At 39.3% G+C, this 15,546-nt stretch overlaps 1 protein-coding gene, 1 long non-coding RNA gene and 2 pseudogenes across 2 annotated transcripts in view; 1 reads left to right on the forward strand and 3 right to left on the reverse strand.

The window, feature by feature from the left end:
* The window catches only part of LOC136282619 (uncharacterized), a 168,501-nt gene that overhangs the window by 18,571 nt on the left and 134,384 nt on the right, over window positions 1–15,546 (reverse strand). The gene's annotated exons all lie outside the window — the stretch shown is intronic.
* Window positions 771–5,200, reverse strand: LOC131779824 (uncharacterized; annotated as a pseudogene).
* On the forward strand, window positions 6,438–7,645 carry LOC131777150 (uncharacterized). The gene has a single exon (XM_066171157.1). The coding sequence runs from the start codon at window positions 6,518–6,520 to the stop codon at window positions 7,643–7,645; it is 1,128 nt and encodes a 375-aa protein (XP_066027254.1). The 5' UTR covers window positions 6,438–6,517.
* Window positions 8,326–9,890, reverse strand: LOC131777148 (uncharacterized; annotated as a pseudogene).

Here is a 15,546-nt window from a genome sequence, read left to right on the forward strand (position 1 = left end):
AATTGGGAAGCCCTTGCAGCTGACCGTCCCACCTGGCACAGTGCAGTATCATCTGATGCTCGTTTAGCCGAAAAAAAGTGGATTCAGGAGTCCAAAAACAAAAGAGCCATTCGTAAGGTGCGAACAGCGTCTGCAACCAGTACAGTACCAATCTTTCCCTGTCCAACATGGAAACGCCTCTTCAAGTCAAGGGCAGGCCTTTCAAGGCATCTTCCTACGCACGGACCTTGACTTTTCTGTTTTCAATATTCGAAGTCTCATGGTCATTGTCGAATACGACAGACGAACAACTACCTTTAATAAAAAGTAAAGGTTTTTGAAACTGGTAATGGAATTTCCATTCAGCCTGGTTTGTATCTTTAAGTTGGTTAGAGGAAATCTGAAAAAAAGCACCTCACAACAGAGCTCCACTTCACAAATCTTTAAACACAAACAAACAATTTAGAAAGGCAATGTGACAGCAATGATTCTTTGGACAGTGCTGTCATCTAGTCTTATATTAAGCAACAAACCAAACAAGCCAGAAAAATTTAGCGAAGTAAGTTGTATGCAAATGAATGCGGGCGCTGCACATGAAGCCAAAGTCTACCAAGAGATCATGAAGTAATGATATTGATTTATTTATAAATAAAAATCGGTTTATTTTGTTGAAACTCTGACAATAGATCTAGGGCCTCAGTTGAGAACGATAACCGTGTAATTCCATAAAGAAGTTTCTCAAACATGGCTCAAATGAACCAGCAGTCTTTCAAACTTCTTCTTTGCCGTTGCTAAATTGACCACGAAGTTTTCCCAGAAACCATTTTTATTCCCTGGAAAAAATAAAATTGATTACAAAATTTAGTAGCACACAGACATGTACATTAACATGTACCTCCTTTTGAACTGTAACAATGCGCTTTGATAGGTCAGGATTGCAGTTTTATTTCTTCCTTTTCCCCTTTTTTTAATAGCGAATTTTTTTCCTGACAGTTTTTATGACAGTGTTGCAGACAGCAAAAAAGAGAAAGAGTTTCCTCAGCGAATTTTTTATTCTTATTTTTTTAATTCATTCATCTTTTTTTCGAGTATATGCTTTTTCCCTCATCCTTGACTTAAGAGCCTGAAGAGTCAGAAGCCATTTTCGGTTGGCAAACGTTATAACTTTTCTTTGTTAAAGAAAAAAATTGTAGTATGAAAAAAAAACTCAGCGATATGGAGATTTCTTGTTTATACCTTAATGATTCGATTTAGCGCCCTGGGCGCTTATTTGCTCTTGACATATGAAGGGAGGGCGCTTATTCGAAACGGGGCGCTATTAAGGAACACGGCGCTTCTTTGATTTTCAAGGAAAGAAAATTTTGCACAAAAATCTTTGATGTTTATTTGAAAAGGATCAAGAACACTGATGAACGGACATGCTGGTCAGAAAGAACAGTAACGAAATCGTCGTCGCAAAATTTGAAGGCGTGATTATTCGTTTAAAGGAACTGTGCCCACACATGGACATTATAGTTGAGAGAGTGAGACGAAGACCACTGTTTTTGTATAATAAGGTTTGAAGTAGGCAATTAAGCAATTAAAGGAAGATGAACCACCTTCGATCTGAATGTGCAGGTACACTAAAAGCACTATCACTGAAACATAATAGTGCCACTTATTGATATAGGGGCGCTTATTGCAATGAGGATGCTTCATACTCGATAGGGGCAATTATAAGAATGGCGGCGCTTATTATCAAAAACGAATTTGAAGAAGGTGCTTATTAGAGGGGGTGCTCATTAGAAGGGGGCGCTTATTATAGGGCGCCAAATCAAATCATTACGGTACTGATCAGTAGTACCTGTTTAAACAGTAAGAAAAGCTATTGACTTTAACAGTTGACTCATTGGTTCAAGCTAATCTATTACTCACTTGTTTAAGCGTACCATCCTCTGCAATAATTTTTTGGTAACGTTTTCATTTCTTCAGTCATACAATCTACTTTGTTCCTATATTTCTTAATGGCCATTTCCTGCTCTGCCTGTTTCTGCAACACGTCTTGAGTTGATTTATACATGTCCAAGAGGGAATCCAACTGTTTTTCATCTTCTGTGAAAGTATTATCAGTAATTTACGATAAACAGTCATAAAGGCAATTCTGTCTGTTTTGGTTCCTCAAGTTCAAAGTGTTAATCCGTCGACTTTCCAGAATAATGAGTAAGTCCAAGGGTACTGCTTTACTACGCTCTGTAATATATCTGTAGAACATATTGAACTTGTGAAACCTTAAAATTTAAGATGCAATGGAAAAAAACAGTTACCACAGAGATACCAAAGTTTACCAGTGATGCCCACAGTTATCTGAAGTGAGAATCATCATCGACAACTTCTGATATTCTGGTTAGTTCTAGTCGGCTGTAACTCTATTTCTGAGTTTACCAAACTCATTTGAGATCAAAATTTAATATCAAAACGTTGAAACCTCTACAAAGCAGAGTCTATTTTCATATTTCTCCAAAATGAGCGTGAAATGTAAGGGGCTCTGTTATCAATGAAAGTAGTTTTAAGCAGATGTTCGCACAAAAGAGGGGCGATTTTTTTTAACAAATGGAAAATCCTTTACAGAGCAGGAGAAATCCTCAAGAAGCGAGACTCACCTAATGACGTCCTTTCTTGCTCTCCGAAGTTTGTCATCCTCTTCGGATATTTGCTTCCCTCACTCAACTGCAACAAGACCGCATAAGTAGAAGATACTAGAATATTAGTTCCTGGTCAGTTAACTGTTTTAAAGACAAGTGATTCTGAATAATGGTAAATTTCTTGAAAACGTTCCGACAGCGTTTCCGTTATCATAAAGTTCGATAAGTAATTAAAATAATAACAATAATAATGATGATAATAATAATAATTGACCACTCCCCCAGCAGGGCTTCTCAGGGCCAATTCATACAAATTGTAAATAAACATTGTAAAAACAAAAAATCCCAACTGGCCACAGTCAAAGCGCAGCCTAGGAGTTAAACTTGGGACATCCGAAAACAAAAATGTGAGCAACGGAATGAAGAGCTGAATCCGGGACCACAAGAGTAGAGGTCCAGCGCCCTAACCACTTGGCCAAAATGCTCCAGTAATGCTGGAAAAATTCACGTGAATATCACTTTTGTAATAATATTCCATATGTATCAAGATACGAGCTGTTATTAGTAAAATGAAGGCTCAAGGAGAACTACAAAGATCATTGGTAAACTATTTTAGAAACTATTTAACAACTGGGATTGAACTGAGCCCAATTGAGCAAAGATTTGAAAACTATCATTCAAACTGTCAATGTGTCAAAAAAGTCATGTTATTATATTTAACTATGTCTTTCCTCATTGCTGGGTACCTCTCTTAGTTTTACATTTATAGAAAAAAAGAACGGTATCCACCAGTCATTCTCAACAGTGATTTTGCTTTACTTAATCAAAGACGGATCGCGTTACCAAAATTTTAAAGCAGATTACTCATTGATGCTTCCTTCAAATAAACTGTATTTAGAGTGCGAGAAGAGGATCATGAGGCGGCATATTGTTGTATGGCCTTATAACCTTTGAGAAAATTAATATTACCTTAAAATTTTCCTTCTTTCTGAAGCGAGAGGCCCTTTTAAACTTCTCTCCACTCTTTCCCTGGAGGCTACCATCGATGTTCTTGGTGCTGACTGGATCGCTGTTTTGTCTCGCAAAAGAGCGTTCTTTTCTTGCCATAAGGCAAGACGAAAATCTCTCTCGGCTTTTCTTTGTTGCCTTTTATGACCGAACGGAATTGTTTCGGTGAACTTTTTGGTCCCTGTGCTATCGCTCCCTAAATGAACATTTCCTCTTCTTTCACAGTTGTTTGGAGCGACATGTGAACCATCCCTCCATCTTTTCTCATTTGCAATGACTCTTTTGTTCAGAGATGATAAAAACTCCACAGATTCCGGAAGGTACCAGCTTGGAAAAAAATCTTTCAAATCCGTTTCCTGACTGACGAACTTTTTTCCTTGTTACATTTTCGCTTTCCTCTGGGCCATTTGTTTTCAACTTATTCATTTTTTCTGCAGCGCCGATCCCTTTAAAAAGATTACTAATCCAGTGTTCAGCGTCGACCGTTTTTTCCTTAACAAATTCTGTTCCATAGCCATTTCTTCCCTCGATGTTTTGCTTGTCACTTTCATCGTCTTGCTCGTATGTGCGATGAGGAAGCTCTACACGAGTGTGTTGTTCTAGCACAAATCGTTGCTTTTTTGTCATTCTTGAACCTTTTTCAACCACTGGATATGAAACTAACGTTTCTACTTCTTCATGAATTTGAGGCACATTGGAAATGTTTTCTCTTTCAATTTCGTTCACAAACTTCTCTTTGTTAAGCTTAATCTCTGCACTTATAGAGTCGATAAGACCATTGTTATTGCCAACCATAACTTTACTCTCCCGCAGTTTAAGCGTCAAAACCTTTTCTAAAGTACTTGAATGTTCCCTTTTTAAGTCAACAAGGCTTCTCGTTTTGGCATCGAAGTTAACTAGTAAACGCTCAATATCTTTCTCAACAGTGTTAAATTCATCCGAAAGTGGTGTAATCTCGTAGAAACCCGTCAAAAATCCAAGTGAGTCGTTTAATTCTGTTTCATCCACCAAAAGAGTGTCAGCACGACTATCAGCACCAAACGAGCCTTGTAGTGCGTAAAGTGACTCAGGATTGACCTTTTCAGATTGTTCAAAACCGGGCTTGTTTCTGCTAGAATCAGGCCTTTCGTGCTTTAAGGTTGATTCATCTGTTTCCTTCGTTGTAGCGGAAGTTTTTTGGATGAGTAATTTTTTTTTCTTCGGTGTTTTGCTGGGGATATCGCTCCATTTGAGCTCCTTTTGAACAGGTTTCTTTATGACTACTCGGTAACAAGTCCATCTCATCGCCTATGGAAAGTGGGTTCCAAAAGAATATGTTATTCACTATCTCATTATTAACCTATCAATTTCATATGAAGCAAGTCAGAACATGGCAGTTTTCATGACATTGAGGGACCACTATTCCCTTTGGGTGAGAAATATTCTTAACAGTTTGTTGCATTGGTAGTTATTTTAAGTGTAATTGCTTCCTCGTTATAAAGATGCGTGCGCTCTGAATGGTCGAAGATTGCGTCATATGTCGCTATAATCACCTCGCGCGAGGCGATTATAGCAGGGGAACTAAATTTCAAACTAGCTGCCACGCGTTTCATCATTAGAGTGATTTAGCAAGAGATCAGGAACGTGATTTGACAACGAAGCACTCAGCAAAAAGACCGGTAAGGAACTGGGTCGAGTGCGTCGCCCCGTTGTGTTTCAGAAGTGACTTAGCAGTCGTTGCAACGAGACGTCAGCGCTATCTTTGTTCTTGAATATCCAAATCTCGGCTCTTTAAAGATCGCCATCACAAAGCTTCGGTTTCACAGACAGCTTTAGGGACAAGGATTTTATCCTCTTTGAGAATTATGCAACAAGCGAAAACAGAGGATAATACACCGAATGCAAATATGGCGGACCTCTCGGGCGGCCCGGGGCTAGTTGCGTGGAAGCGAGGCTAGTGAGGCCAGCCAGTGAGGCCGGCTTTTCCCTGTGTTTTGATCGTCACGAATGGCTGCTTCACGTGCGCTCACAGAAGGCGATATTCCTGGAGCTTCTCTTCGAGGTAGATCGCCTGCCACGCTGAAAAATGAAGAACTTCGTTTCTGGCTGAAATGTAGGGGCGATACATTGAAAGGACTGAAAACAAAAGCACAATTAGTGAAAAGGTAGGATGCTCGTACTTCGACCGATTCGCGGAGATTTCGCGCCTCGCTTGCCTTGATTGCAATTGCGGTAACCAAAGTTTAAAAACGATCTTATCTTCCCTTCTGTTTAGGGTTGAGGAATATATCAAAGAAGGTCGTGATCAAAATATGGTAGATCCGGATCCTGACTCCGTATATACAAAGCGCAAGGAACGCTTGGATAAAAACAAAGATGACAACTCCGGAATTGCCGCAACTCAGCATCCTTTGAGTTTCCCATCAGATGGCTGGTCTGCAGACATACGGCGGATGCCCTTTTTTACCCGCGCCGAAATGAATGACCACATTTCAAAGTCTGGAAAAAGAATTGATCCGACAAGTAAAGCCCATTCAGTGCCAACGAGTATTCGGAAAGCGACAACTTTTCTGAATGACGAATATTTGAAGGGTATCTCCGCAGCAAGCGATGACAACTACTTTTATTTACGGTCTCACTGCTATCACAGTTTTCGGAAGAATGATGCCCCACACAACTTGAAAGTCGCATTGTGCATTTTAAGTGGGGAAGTGAAACATGCTACATGTTCCTGCGTTGCTGGGAAGGTTGGTTTTTGTAACCATATATTAGCACTCTTGATGAAGATTTGCAAATTCTCATTATATGAATGTAAAACTGTCCATGAACTTGAAAACGAAGAAGACATGCAGCCAAAGCAAGCATGTACTTCCTCTTTACAGAGGTGGCATAGGAAGGGAAGAGGAGACTCTATAAATCCACAACCAGCAATGGAGGTGCTTGTAGCAAAGACCTACCTGGAGCAGCCCAGATCATCAGCTCGAGAACCTGGTGTCAGATGTACACTATATGAGGCAAGGAATAATATACGGGGGCAAAAGGCAGATGAAGAGAAGCTATTGGCAACCTTGAAAGAATTGAACCCAAATATGGCCCTAGCACAGATTATGACCCCAAAGGCTGATTCTATTCCCTTAGTAGAAACCAAATTTGGCAGAAGTCCACAAGGCTCGTATGCTAGCTATCAACTTGCAGTGACCGAAGATAATTTCAAAGTGTTTTGTGACATCACGTCTATCCCAAGGGCAAACCCTGCCAACCATGGTGAGCATATTGTGACATATCCAAGATTTCCCCTATCAAGTCAGTCTAATGAACAGTTTGAGATACCTGCTGATCTTTCAGAAGCAGAAAAATCACTGTTAAAGGATCTGCAAGTTGATGAAGATAAACTGAATGGCATTGAAATTAAAACACGCAGCCAATCAGAGTGCCCTGAATGGAAGTTGGAAAGGAAATTCCGATTTACTGCCTCCAATTTTGGTCTTATACGGGACAGAAAAAGAAACCATGAATCTTTAGTACAAAATCTTATAAATCCAAAGCCTTTTTCATCAAGATATACTAATCATGGACTTAAATATGAGCCAATTGCCTTAGAACAATACCAAACATATATGTCCTCTATTAACAAGTCAGTGAAGGTTTTTAAGTCAGGACTTGTAATAAGTATGGATGCCCCATACTTGGGTGCATCACCAGATGGCAAGGTTATTGATCCTGGATGCTCTGATCAATTTGGTCTTTCTGAGGTCAAGTGCCCAGAAACCAAGTACTTAGTCACCCCACTGGATGCATGCTCCGATAGCAGCTTTTTCATGGAAGAAGTTGATGGAAAGCCCAAACTTAAACGCACCCATAAATACTATGTCCAAGTGCAAGGGCTGATGGGTGTGACCGGGGCAAAGTGGTGCGATTTCATCGTCTACACCAGTAAGGGAATGAGCATCGAGCGAATTCCATTTGACGTGCAATTTTGGAACAATTTAAAGGACACATTGAAACTGCATTATTTTAAACACTTCCTATCTATAGCAGCTAGAGAACCAAGAGCATAAGGCAAAGTCACTGTTATTATAATATGCGTGTTTACTACATGGTGAGCCCCTATTTGGGACATTTAAACATCAAAACAATTAACTACTGTTATACAATCATTAGATTCATGAGGCTCTGGATTCGGGGGGGGGGGTACTCCATGTATCATTGGGTTGAGAGGTGTGGCTCAGACACTCGAAATCTGACCATGTTTAAGAAGAGAAACTTTCTCACCCTGCAGACTTTCAGACAGAATGCTGATTTTGGTTCCCTGCTTAAGAAATTTAACCCAAAACAATCCCTAAAAGCCATACACAGGCTGGCTGCATGTCCACCATAAGCCCTAATGGAGCACCCCCCCATTCCCACCTTAGGTTTATATTTATGTGTTTCATGTAACATCATGGGTCTATAGTGTTTTGTTATTGTTCAGACATTGTGCAAATGCTAAACTTTTAGGTTAGCAGGACATTTAAGTGTTATAACTAGCCCTGCCGTCAAGTCAATTTTACTGTTGTGGTTCATATTTATTTTTGGTTTTGCATTTTTCAAACCAGTTTGATTTATGATTTTGTATGTTTCTAAATATCATGTTTTAAACACAAAAAGTGACAAAAACAAAACTGGTTTGAAAAATATTTTAACTAAAGATAAATGAAAACAACAACATTGGCTTAGTAAAACAATAAACATAGGCAGATCATGTGATATTAGATATGAGTGGATCCTGAGCGTTGCACAGGAAAGCACAAACAGTCCACATTTGGTTAACGACACTAAATAAACTCAGAGGAACAACTCCGTTCCAAATTCGGAAGTTCTTTATCTTGTTGATGGCCCTTTCGACGTGTATCCGAAGACTTGCAATCTGCTGTGTCCTAACAACATCTTCGGCAGACATTTGAGCATCACTGCCTAAAAAGGGTGGGATATTCAGATCCACACCAAGGGGCAGGATGTCTTGTATCTGAAATCCCTTGTCTGCCATAACAGAGTCACCATCTTCAAAGGATTGGGACAAAAATCCACTCCGTAAAACAATTTCGCGGTCAGAGATGCTGCCGGTATAAAGTTGACTGCAAAATGTAATAGCTCCACTTGGTGCAATACCGACAAGTCCTTTCAATGTCACATGGTTTTTGTACGAGCTGAAAAGTTCAGAGTTCAAAAGCAAACTGCTTGGAATTTCACAAAAGACCTCTGTGCAGTCAATAATGACTCGCGTTGAGAGAAATTTTTCTTTGAAATCTGCAGGCATAGTTGCCTGAACAACTGACTTAGGAGGCCAGATGCAAACCTGGCCAAATTTCAGATACATGAAATTAATCCATGGCACAAAAAGCCTGCTTATGGTGGACTGGGCAACACCATACAAGTGAGCTAAATGGCGCTCTGAAAAGCCTCTTCTCAGGCGGCATAAGACAATAAAAAATTCTTCAACTGGTTTGAGTTTTCGTGGGCGTCCTTTCTTTGCAGGTGAAATGTTTTCTTCATCATCAGAGTCCACATCATAAAAATCCTCTGGCACATCTTTTAAGGTGCTTCTTGGACGAATGTTTTCTCCATTTTCACCCGGGTTAAAAAAGTTAAATAAGGCGAGGAAAGTAGCATAATTTGGAAGGCCAGTATAAAAGTTGATGTCAGCGTCTGATGTAAAGCGTTCCAGAGAAAATAGTCGGGCCGAGATAGCCTCGTTCTGTTTCTCTACCTCGTCCAATTTCTTTTTTAGCTCAGTGTTTTCCTGTCGTTTAACACCTCCTCCTCCAGTTCCTCGATCTTTTTTGGCGCATTTAACTCCGAACAAGTATCGTTTGGCTCAGTATTTCGGTTAGAGGCAGTTGCCGTCGACTCGGAAAGTGATTCCGCCGTGATATCTGTTTCGCTCACTACATGTAACTCGGTGTGATCAGAGGAAGCAGACGTTGTTGCAAATAATTTCTTCTGAGGCAGAGGATGTCTTTCTGGAGGAGCTTTTCTTTTCCTTGGAGATGGAACTGACCACGAAAATCTGGTTGGAACGCCACCGGGAACCACATAAGCCCGTCCATTGGATGATTTTCTTAAATCTTCTCGCCTAAAATGAAGGGAACAAACTTTTGTTCCATCGACGATCTTAAAATCCTTTCCTTCTTCACGGCGAATTGCGTGAATCCACTGTTTTCTCCTCGTAGGAGTGCGTGGGAATTCAAAGAAAGAAACTTTCTCTCCTGTGGGCGTCTTCTTTCCTTTCTGATTGCATTTAGGGACACAACAACTCGTAACCATATCGAAAAGCGTAGAACAAAACGACTACAAAACACTTACTCGATGGACTCGAAGGACGCGTTGTTAAAACAAACTCGAGGCCTCACTAGCCTCGCTTTCGCGCAACTAGACCCAGTCCTCCCAAGTGGTCCGCCATATTTGCATTCGGTGTATTACAGATAATAAAAGTAAGATTTTGATATGAATCCCTATGGACAATTGCACTTTTTTCAAAATTATTCTATTCCGGTCTCGCGTCTGTTTATTCATCTCTCAAATTTTAGAGCCCAGTTAAAACTTTTTTTTTTGCGATTTGTGTCGCTGTCATTTCATTTCGTGCCAGCAGATTTTAGTGCTACTCGTTCTTCTTCATAATTTTACGAAGCGTATTTTGGAAATCGTCGTGACAGTCGTTTTTTCCCTTTTTCACCGAATCTCTCTTCTCATTTATGACAGTACATCTCTTTTGAGCACTACCTTCAATACCACAATGCATTTTGAACTGATATATGGCGAGACCTTATAGAAACCATGCGACCCGATGCGCGATGGAGTTGTTTACGAAACGCTCTATACAAATAACAACACTGAAAATTATTTCATAATTCCTTGGTTTTTAAAGGTGTCACTTTTACGAAATCAGTTTTTTCTGACTGGATCATAATTTGATAATCTAACTAAGGAAAGTAAAATAATTTTTTGTTTGACTTTTATATCTAAATGTGGTCTGAACGAAGTATTTCAATATAATCTGTATATTCCTATTTACCATATTTCGTTTGTAATTCATATTTGACGTGCTCAGCTCCTTAAATTGTTAAGTTTTTACACGTGAGCCTATGGCGCGTATATATAGGGCAACCTTATTTCAAACTATGACATTAATGAAATGATTGAGCGCTATGAGAATGAAGTGTCTTGCCATTAGAGGAGAAAAAATATTCCGACTTGGGCCGAGACTACGGACCTTTCGCAAAGCCAGCAACGAGGACGTGGCAAAACAAAAGATCTAATGAGCAGAACAATAGCTCAGCACGTGCGTTTAGCAGTCCCCTGTAAAATGACAACTTGAAATCATCAACGTTTGCGTGGTCTCAAAAAGGGAACCCGACGGCAAATTATTTAAGCTTTCATTTAGTACTCCACGCCGCTCTTATTCGTTATGCTGAGATTAGGTTGAGGTGCCGTCCAGTAGTTCGCGAGATTCCAACCAAAAATATATATTTGTTTTTATATCGACGTCGTCCTTGGTGTTGCTGTAATTGCTAAAGGGGGGGGAGGGCACGATCCTTGCCTGGAGTCATATTACTCCAATTACCATTTCGCCTCGTGTTTGACATTTTAAAATCAACTCTAGTAAGTTCTTAGACTACGTGCAGTCCCTCCATAGCTTCATCATTACAGGTACAATAAACAATAGATTTTTTGACCACTCTCTTTTTCTCAAAATTTTGTTTTAACAATGCCTACATTTCTACAGAGCTTCTTCTTATATTACTGGTCAAGGAGGTTGATTCTGTCTCAAAGAACTTATATAATTGGTCTTAACCCTTCATAAAGGATAAGAGGAGGCTACTTTGACCAGTTACCATAGTGATATAAGTAACCAGGGAGAAAGGAACAGGTCTACCTGACAGGGGTCCAGAGGAAATAAATACAATCGGTGTATGTGCTTGTTGCATGTCTTTGGTGATCTGTTGAAACAAAACAAGTTATGATGACCAAGTATGTTCATTGAAACAGCCATTGAGACCCTGACTGTCTAAAGGATAAAGAATCTACAGCAGTTTTTGGGAGAAAGCACCACAAAATACATAATGATAAATTGTGGTGGAGAGAGATGGAGCAAAATGTTCAGAGAGAACCTATAGCTAAAAGCTTCAAAAAGCCAGAAAAAATTATCCTGAAGTTTATGTTGACACTCATTGTCCACAATCCACAATATGAAATCTTTGCAATACTAATTCATGCAGTTGCACATAATCCATACAGAATTTTAAAGAAATCATGTTCAGGTAATAATTTTTCGATACAATTTGGTGTTTTGCAAACACAAGTAAATTTGTCAAAGACAACATAATTGTAAGAGTGCATAAGGTAAGAGCAATTTGTACATGTGCAATCTCTGAAAAATTTACAAGCGCTTATTCACAATTTTAACTGCTTACTATTTATAATCTGCACTTGTGTTACAACTTTGCTCTTGTGCTGCATGAAAAATGCACTTGTTCTCAGCCAATCAGAAGTGCATAATTTTTTCATGTATATCATCATGCATTTAATTGTCAAACTTTATTTGACCACTCACAATGAAATCTTTAAGAATGGAAAGACTTACAAACAAAGGGGATGCTTACTTGAAAGTCTCAATGAAATTGTTTTCTTCACAGTCTTCCAACACACACACACCTAGCCATCCTCATAAATGCACATAACTGTGAAGCCAATGGAATGCTTGATTCCTTGTTAACAGTAAATCCTGATGACTCCAGCTTCTTGTTGATGATTGTTGTTGAATCTGAACTTTTCGCTGAGGACACACACAGGCATGCTCCCTTTCCACTTTCCTTTTCCTGTAATTAAAGTTGGCCATATTAATGCAACACTTTTAAAATTAAATTCACCAAACCTGACTGCGTATTAAATAGTGTGACAAGGAAACGCTCTTGGTTTTTTTTCACAATGGCCATATTGAACTAACAACTAACATGCAAATGGTGTATTTCTTACGAGTTTGTCCACGACGATTAACGACCTCTCGAGGAAGGCATGGTTTGTTTACCCACGAAGAGCTTTCAAACATCTACCAAAACCCACAGCAAAACACATGCCCTGTTTAGCACGAGCAAGATTTTTAAATTAAGACTACTGAAACTTTTAAAGGATCGTATCGCACGATGAAATGATAACACATACAGACTCACCTCAGCGCTCTTTGCAGTTGTGACAGAATCCTCACTTTTACTTTCGACCATTGTTTAATTGAAGCGGCAGATTGTGATATGATGTTGGACTTCATCCTCTGAAAGCACTGAAGTTCTTAAACCTTTCTGCCTTTTTGCTTTGTTCTAAAATACAGCCTGTCGAAAACTCTCGCTCTTCTTGCCAGCGCCAGCGCTCGCGACAATCATCCACGTGTTCTTTCTTTCGTGATCTAATAGATATTTAACCCAGTTCACACCTTATCGTACCATTTTGGTACGCAGTCGAGCCAATATACCCCTGGCGATAACAAGCGAGCCTGATTTGTTGCCGAAGCGTACCAAGAAGGTACGTCTACCTATTCACTCTTTCTAAATTCAGTAAAATCTCCCGTGATTTTACTTTGAAGTTACGGCGATGAAATATGTCAGGCATCCATGGAGTGGCCGTGAGAAGAATAGTACGAGTCAACAAAAGGCGCGAAAAGATGACACGAGTTGCAAGCACATGAGGAAGATATTTTCAGATTGAGTGTTACAACACAACAAACAAAGTGATAAATTATGGTCGAAAAACAAGACTGTCACCTTTTATGCCGATAAGAACTGTTTTACAAACCTCATCACGTGGAAACGCACACACAGAAAGCTAAAAAATGCAAATTATTTTGAGGCTTCAAATCAGTTCGTCTCATTAGTTTTAAAAACTTTCAGTTGGAGGAATCAGAGTTGGAGAAAAATACCACCAGCACTGGAACTCAAGGAAATCTGCGGTCTGCGATCTGGTCATGTTTAACACCTCTGTTGGAATGATTTCGGAATTTTTTTTTCTTCCCAGCAAACTCGCCCCGTTGAATGTTGTTCAGAGTAGATGGTTCAAATTCTCCTCCCTGCGCTGCGCGTGTTTCTCAGAGAAAATACTTCAGAATCTGAGAGAGTTACTGTTTCGAGTAAACTCCGTCAATTAATTCTCGTCCTCAACAACATCACTATTTTCAAGCCAATTATTTGCCACGTATGTGGTGCAAATTGTGTTGACGTGCTTGTATTAATACTATTTTTGTCTTCAACATTTTTTTCGAGTTCCTCATTGAAGTGTTTTTTTAACTCCCTTTTTGGGAGTTTTTTTACCTCAAAATGCAGCGCAAATGTAATAACTCCGACTCCATTGATTCAATATCAATGTTTCAGCACTCTTCGACAAACATCATGCAATTTAATAGCTCTTAAGAGCGCTTCTCTGTAAAAATCAAACATATCGCGGCAAGGGTGGAAAATTCGATTTCTTTCTTATTTTAATGTTAGATAGGCTAGGCTATAACTAAAATCACTGGATACTTTTTTTGGCAAAATATCTTTATTTCAGAGAAAAATACGAATAACGAAATTCCGTTAAAATCGTCATTTTTAGCAGCAGATTATTGCACGAGTTTGAGGGCTTCGCGTGCAAAAACGAATCACTATCTCGTCTTTCAAACACTAAAATCTTCTTTTTCGCTCTCATAAGACCTCACAAAATGATTTTTGTAAACATTGCGCTCTTCTTTGCACTTAAAATAATTTAATTTCGAAAGCATGCATTTCTCTTCAGTAAAAATACTCCGTGAATAAAATTAATTTTCACCATGTGCTAAACCTTCAAATGGATTAAGCTTTTGGTGGTTGAATTTCGAAAAGATGTTCTCAACACAACTGTAAAAATTTGTTTGGGCAAATGTTTGAGAGCGATACAAAAACTTTTCAAAGTCCGTTAAAATGCAGTTATTTGACCTTTTGCGGTCAACATTCCAGTCGCGAGTCACACATATTTTTATATGTTTCAACCCATATGAGGCCGAAAAATGTACATAGAAAGATATTTCCAAATGTTCTAACCTCATTTGTCACAGAAGATCAATCCAAAGACCATTTTAGTGTGATTCTCTTGTCGTTCGTCGTATTTAGGTCTGTATAAATGATAACGTCCGATGAAACCACCAACCCTGTCGAACACCATCTTGTTTTCAAACGTTCGATACCTTTCTTCACTGTGGCGTCTTATTCAACGGTTCAGTTGACTGCGAGTATTGCTCAATGCACTAAAAGATTACATCTGACAGTATAATTCAATGCTAAACTAAGTTTACTACAAACTTGTACGCCCTTTGAGTATTGGCTTGTCACGCAATACCGGTGACAAAGGAACTTTAGGGGGTAGGTGAAGGGCAAAACTCCAGAATTGAACTCTTGGAACCTACAAAATGTTTTAATTTGTAAACATTTTTATAATAGTGTCATCGTTGTCTGATGACAAACAGTAAAATACATTTATTTATTGCAGGGAGTTATTCTTGTCTTTTTGGCGCTCTGTGCCTGTCGTACTTATTAGGGGTGTTTTTCTTTCCAATAAAATTGCAAGAAATACCCGAATAGCGTGAAAGAGAACCTTTAGTAAATTTTTACAACACCATGCTACAAAACGCAGTGGTGGGAATGTGTGGCTTATGTGAGGCTGAGGTGCTATGTTCCGTGGCCAATGGGTGGGGCTTGCATAAGGGAGTGGTACTATTAACCACTGTTAACAGACCCAACTACCGTTTAAAACCTTAAACTACAGAGGGGCCGACATATGTGCGCTCGGCACAAAATAAGGTCGATCTCATCTTCAGGACCAGTAAATTTGAAAGCCGACTCGTGACTTGCGATATTCTTGGTGCATGAAAGTAAAGGAACAATTTCCGTTTCACGCATTCGATTTCTAGTGTTGTAACCACAAA

This window comes from Pocillopora verrucosa, chromosome 1 (assembly GCF_036669915.1).
Source record: "Pocillopora verrucosa isolate sample1 chromosome 1, ASM3666991v2, whole genome shotgun sequence".
In the NCBI taxonomy this organism is placed as follows: domain Eukaryota; kingdom Metazoa; phylum Cnidaria; class Anthozoa; order Scleractinia; family Pocilloporidae; genus Pocillopora; species Pocillopora verrucosa.

Bases quoted from the DNA above. Each gene is read 5' to 3' on its own strand.
- LOC131777150 (XM_066171157.1), top strand. From the start codon at position 6,518: ATGGAGGTGCTTGTAGCAAAGACCTACCTGGAGCAGCCCAGATCATCA.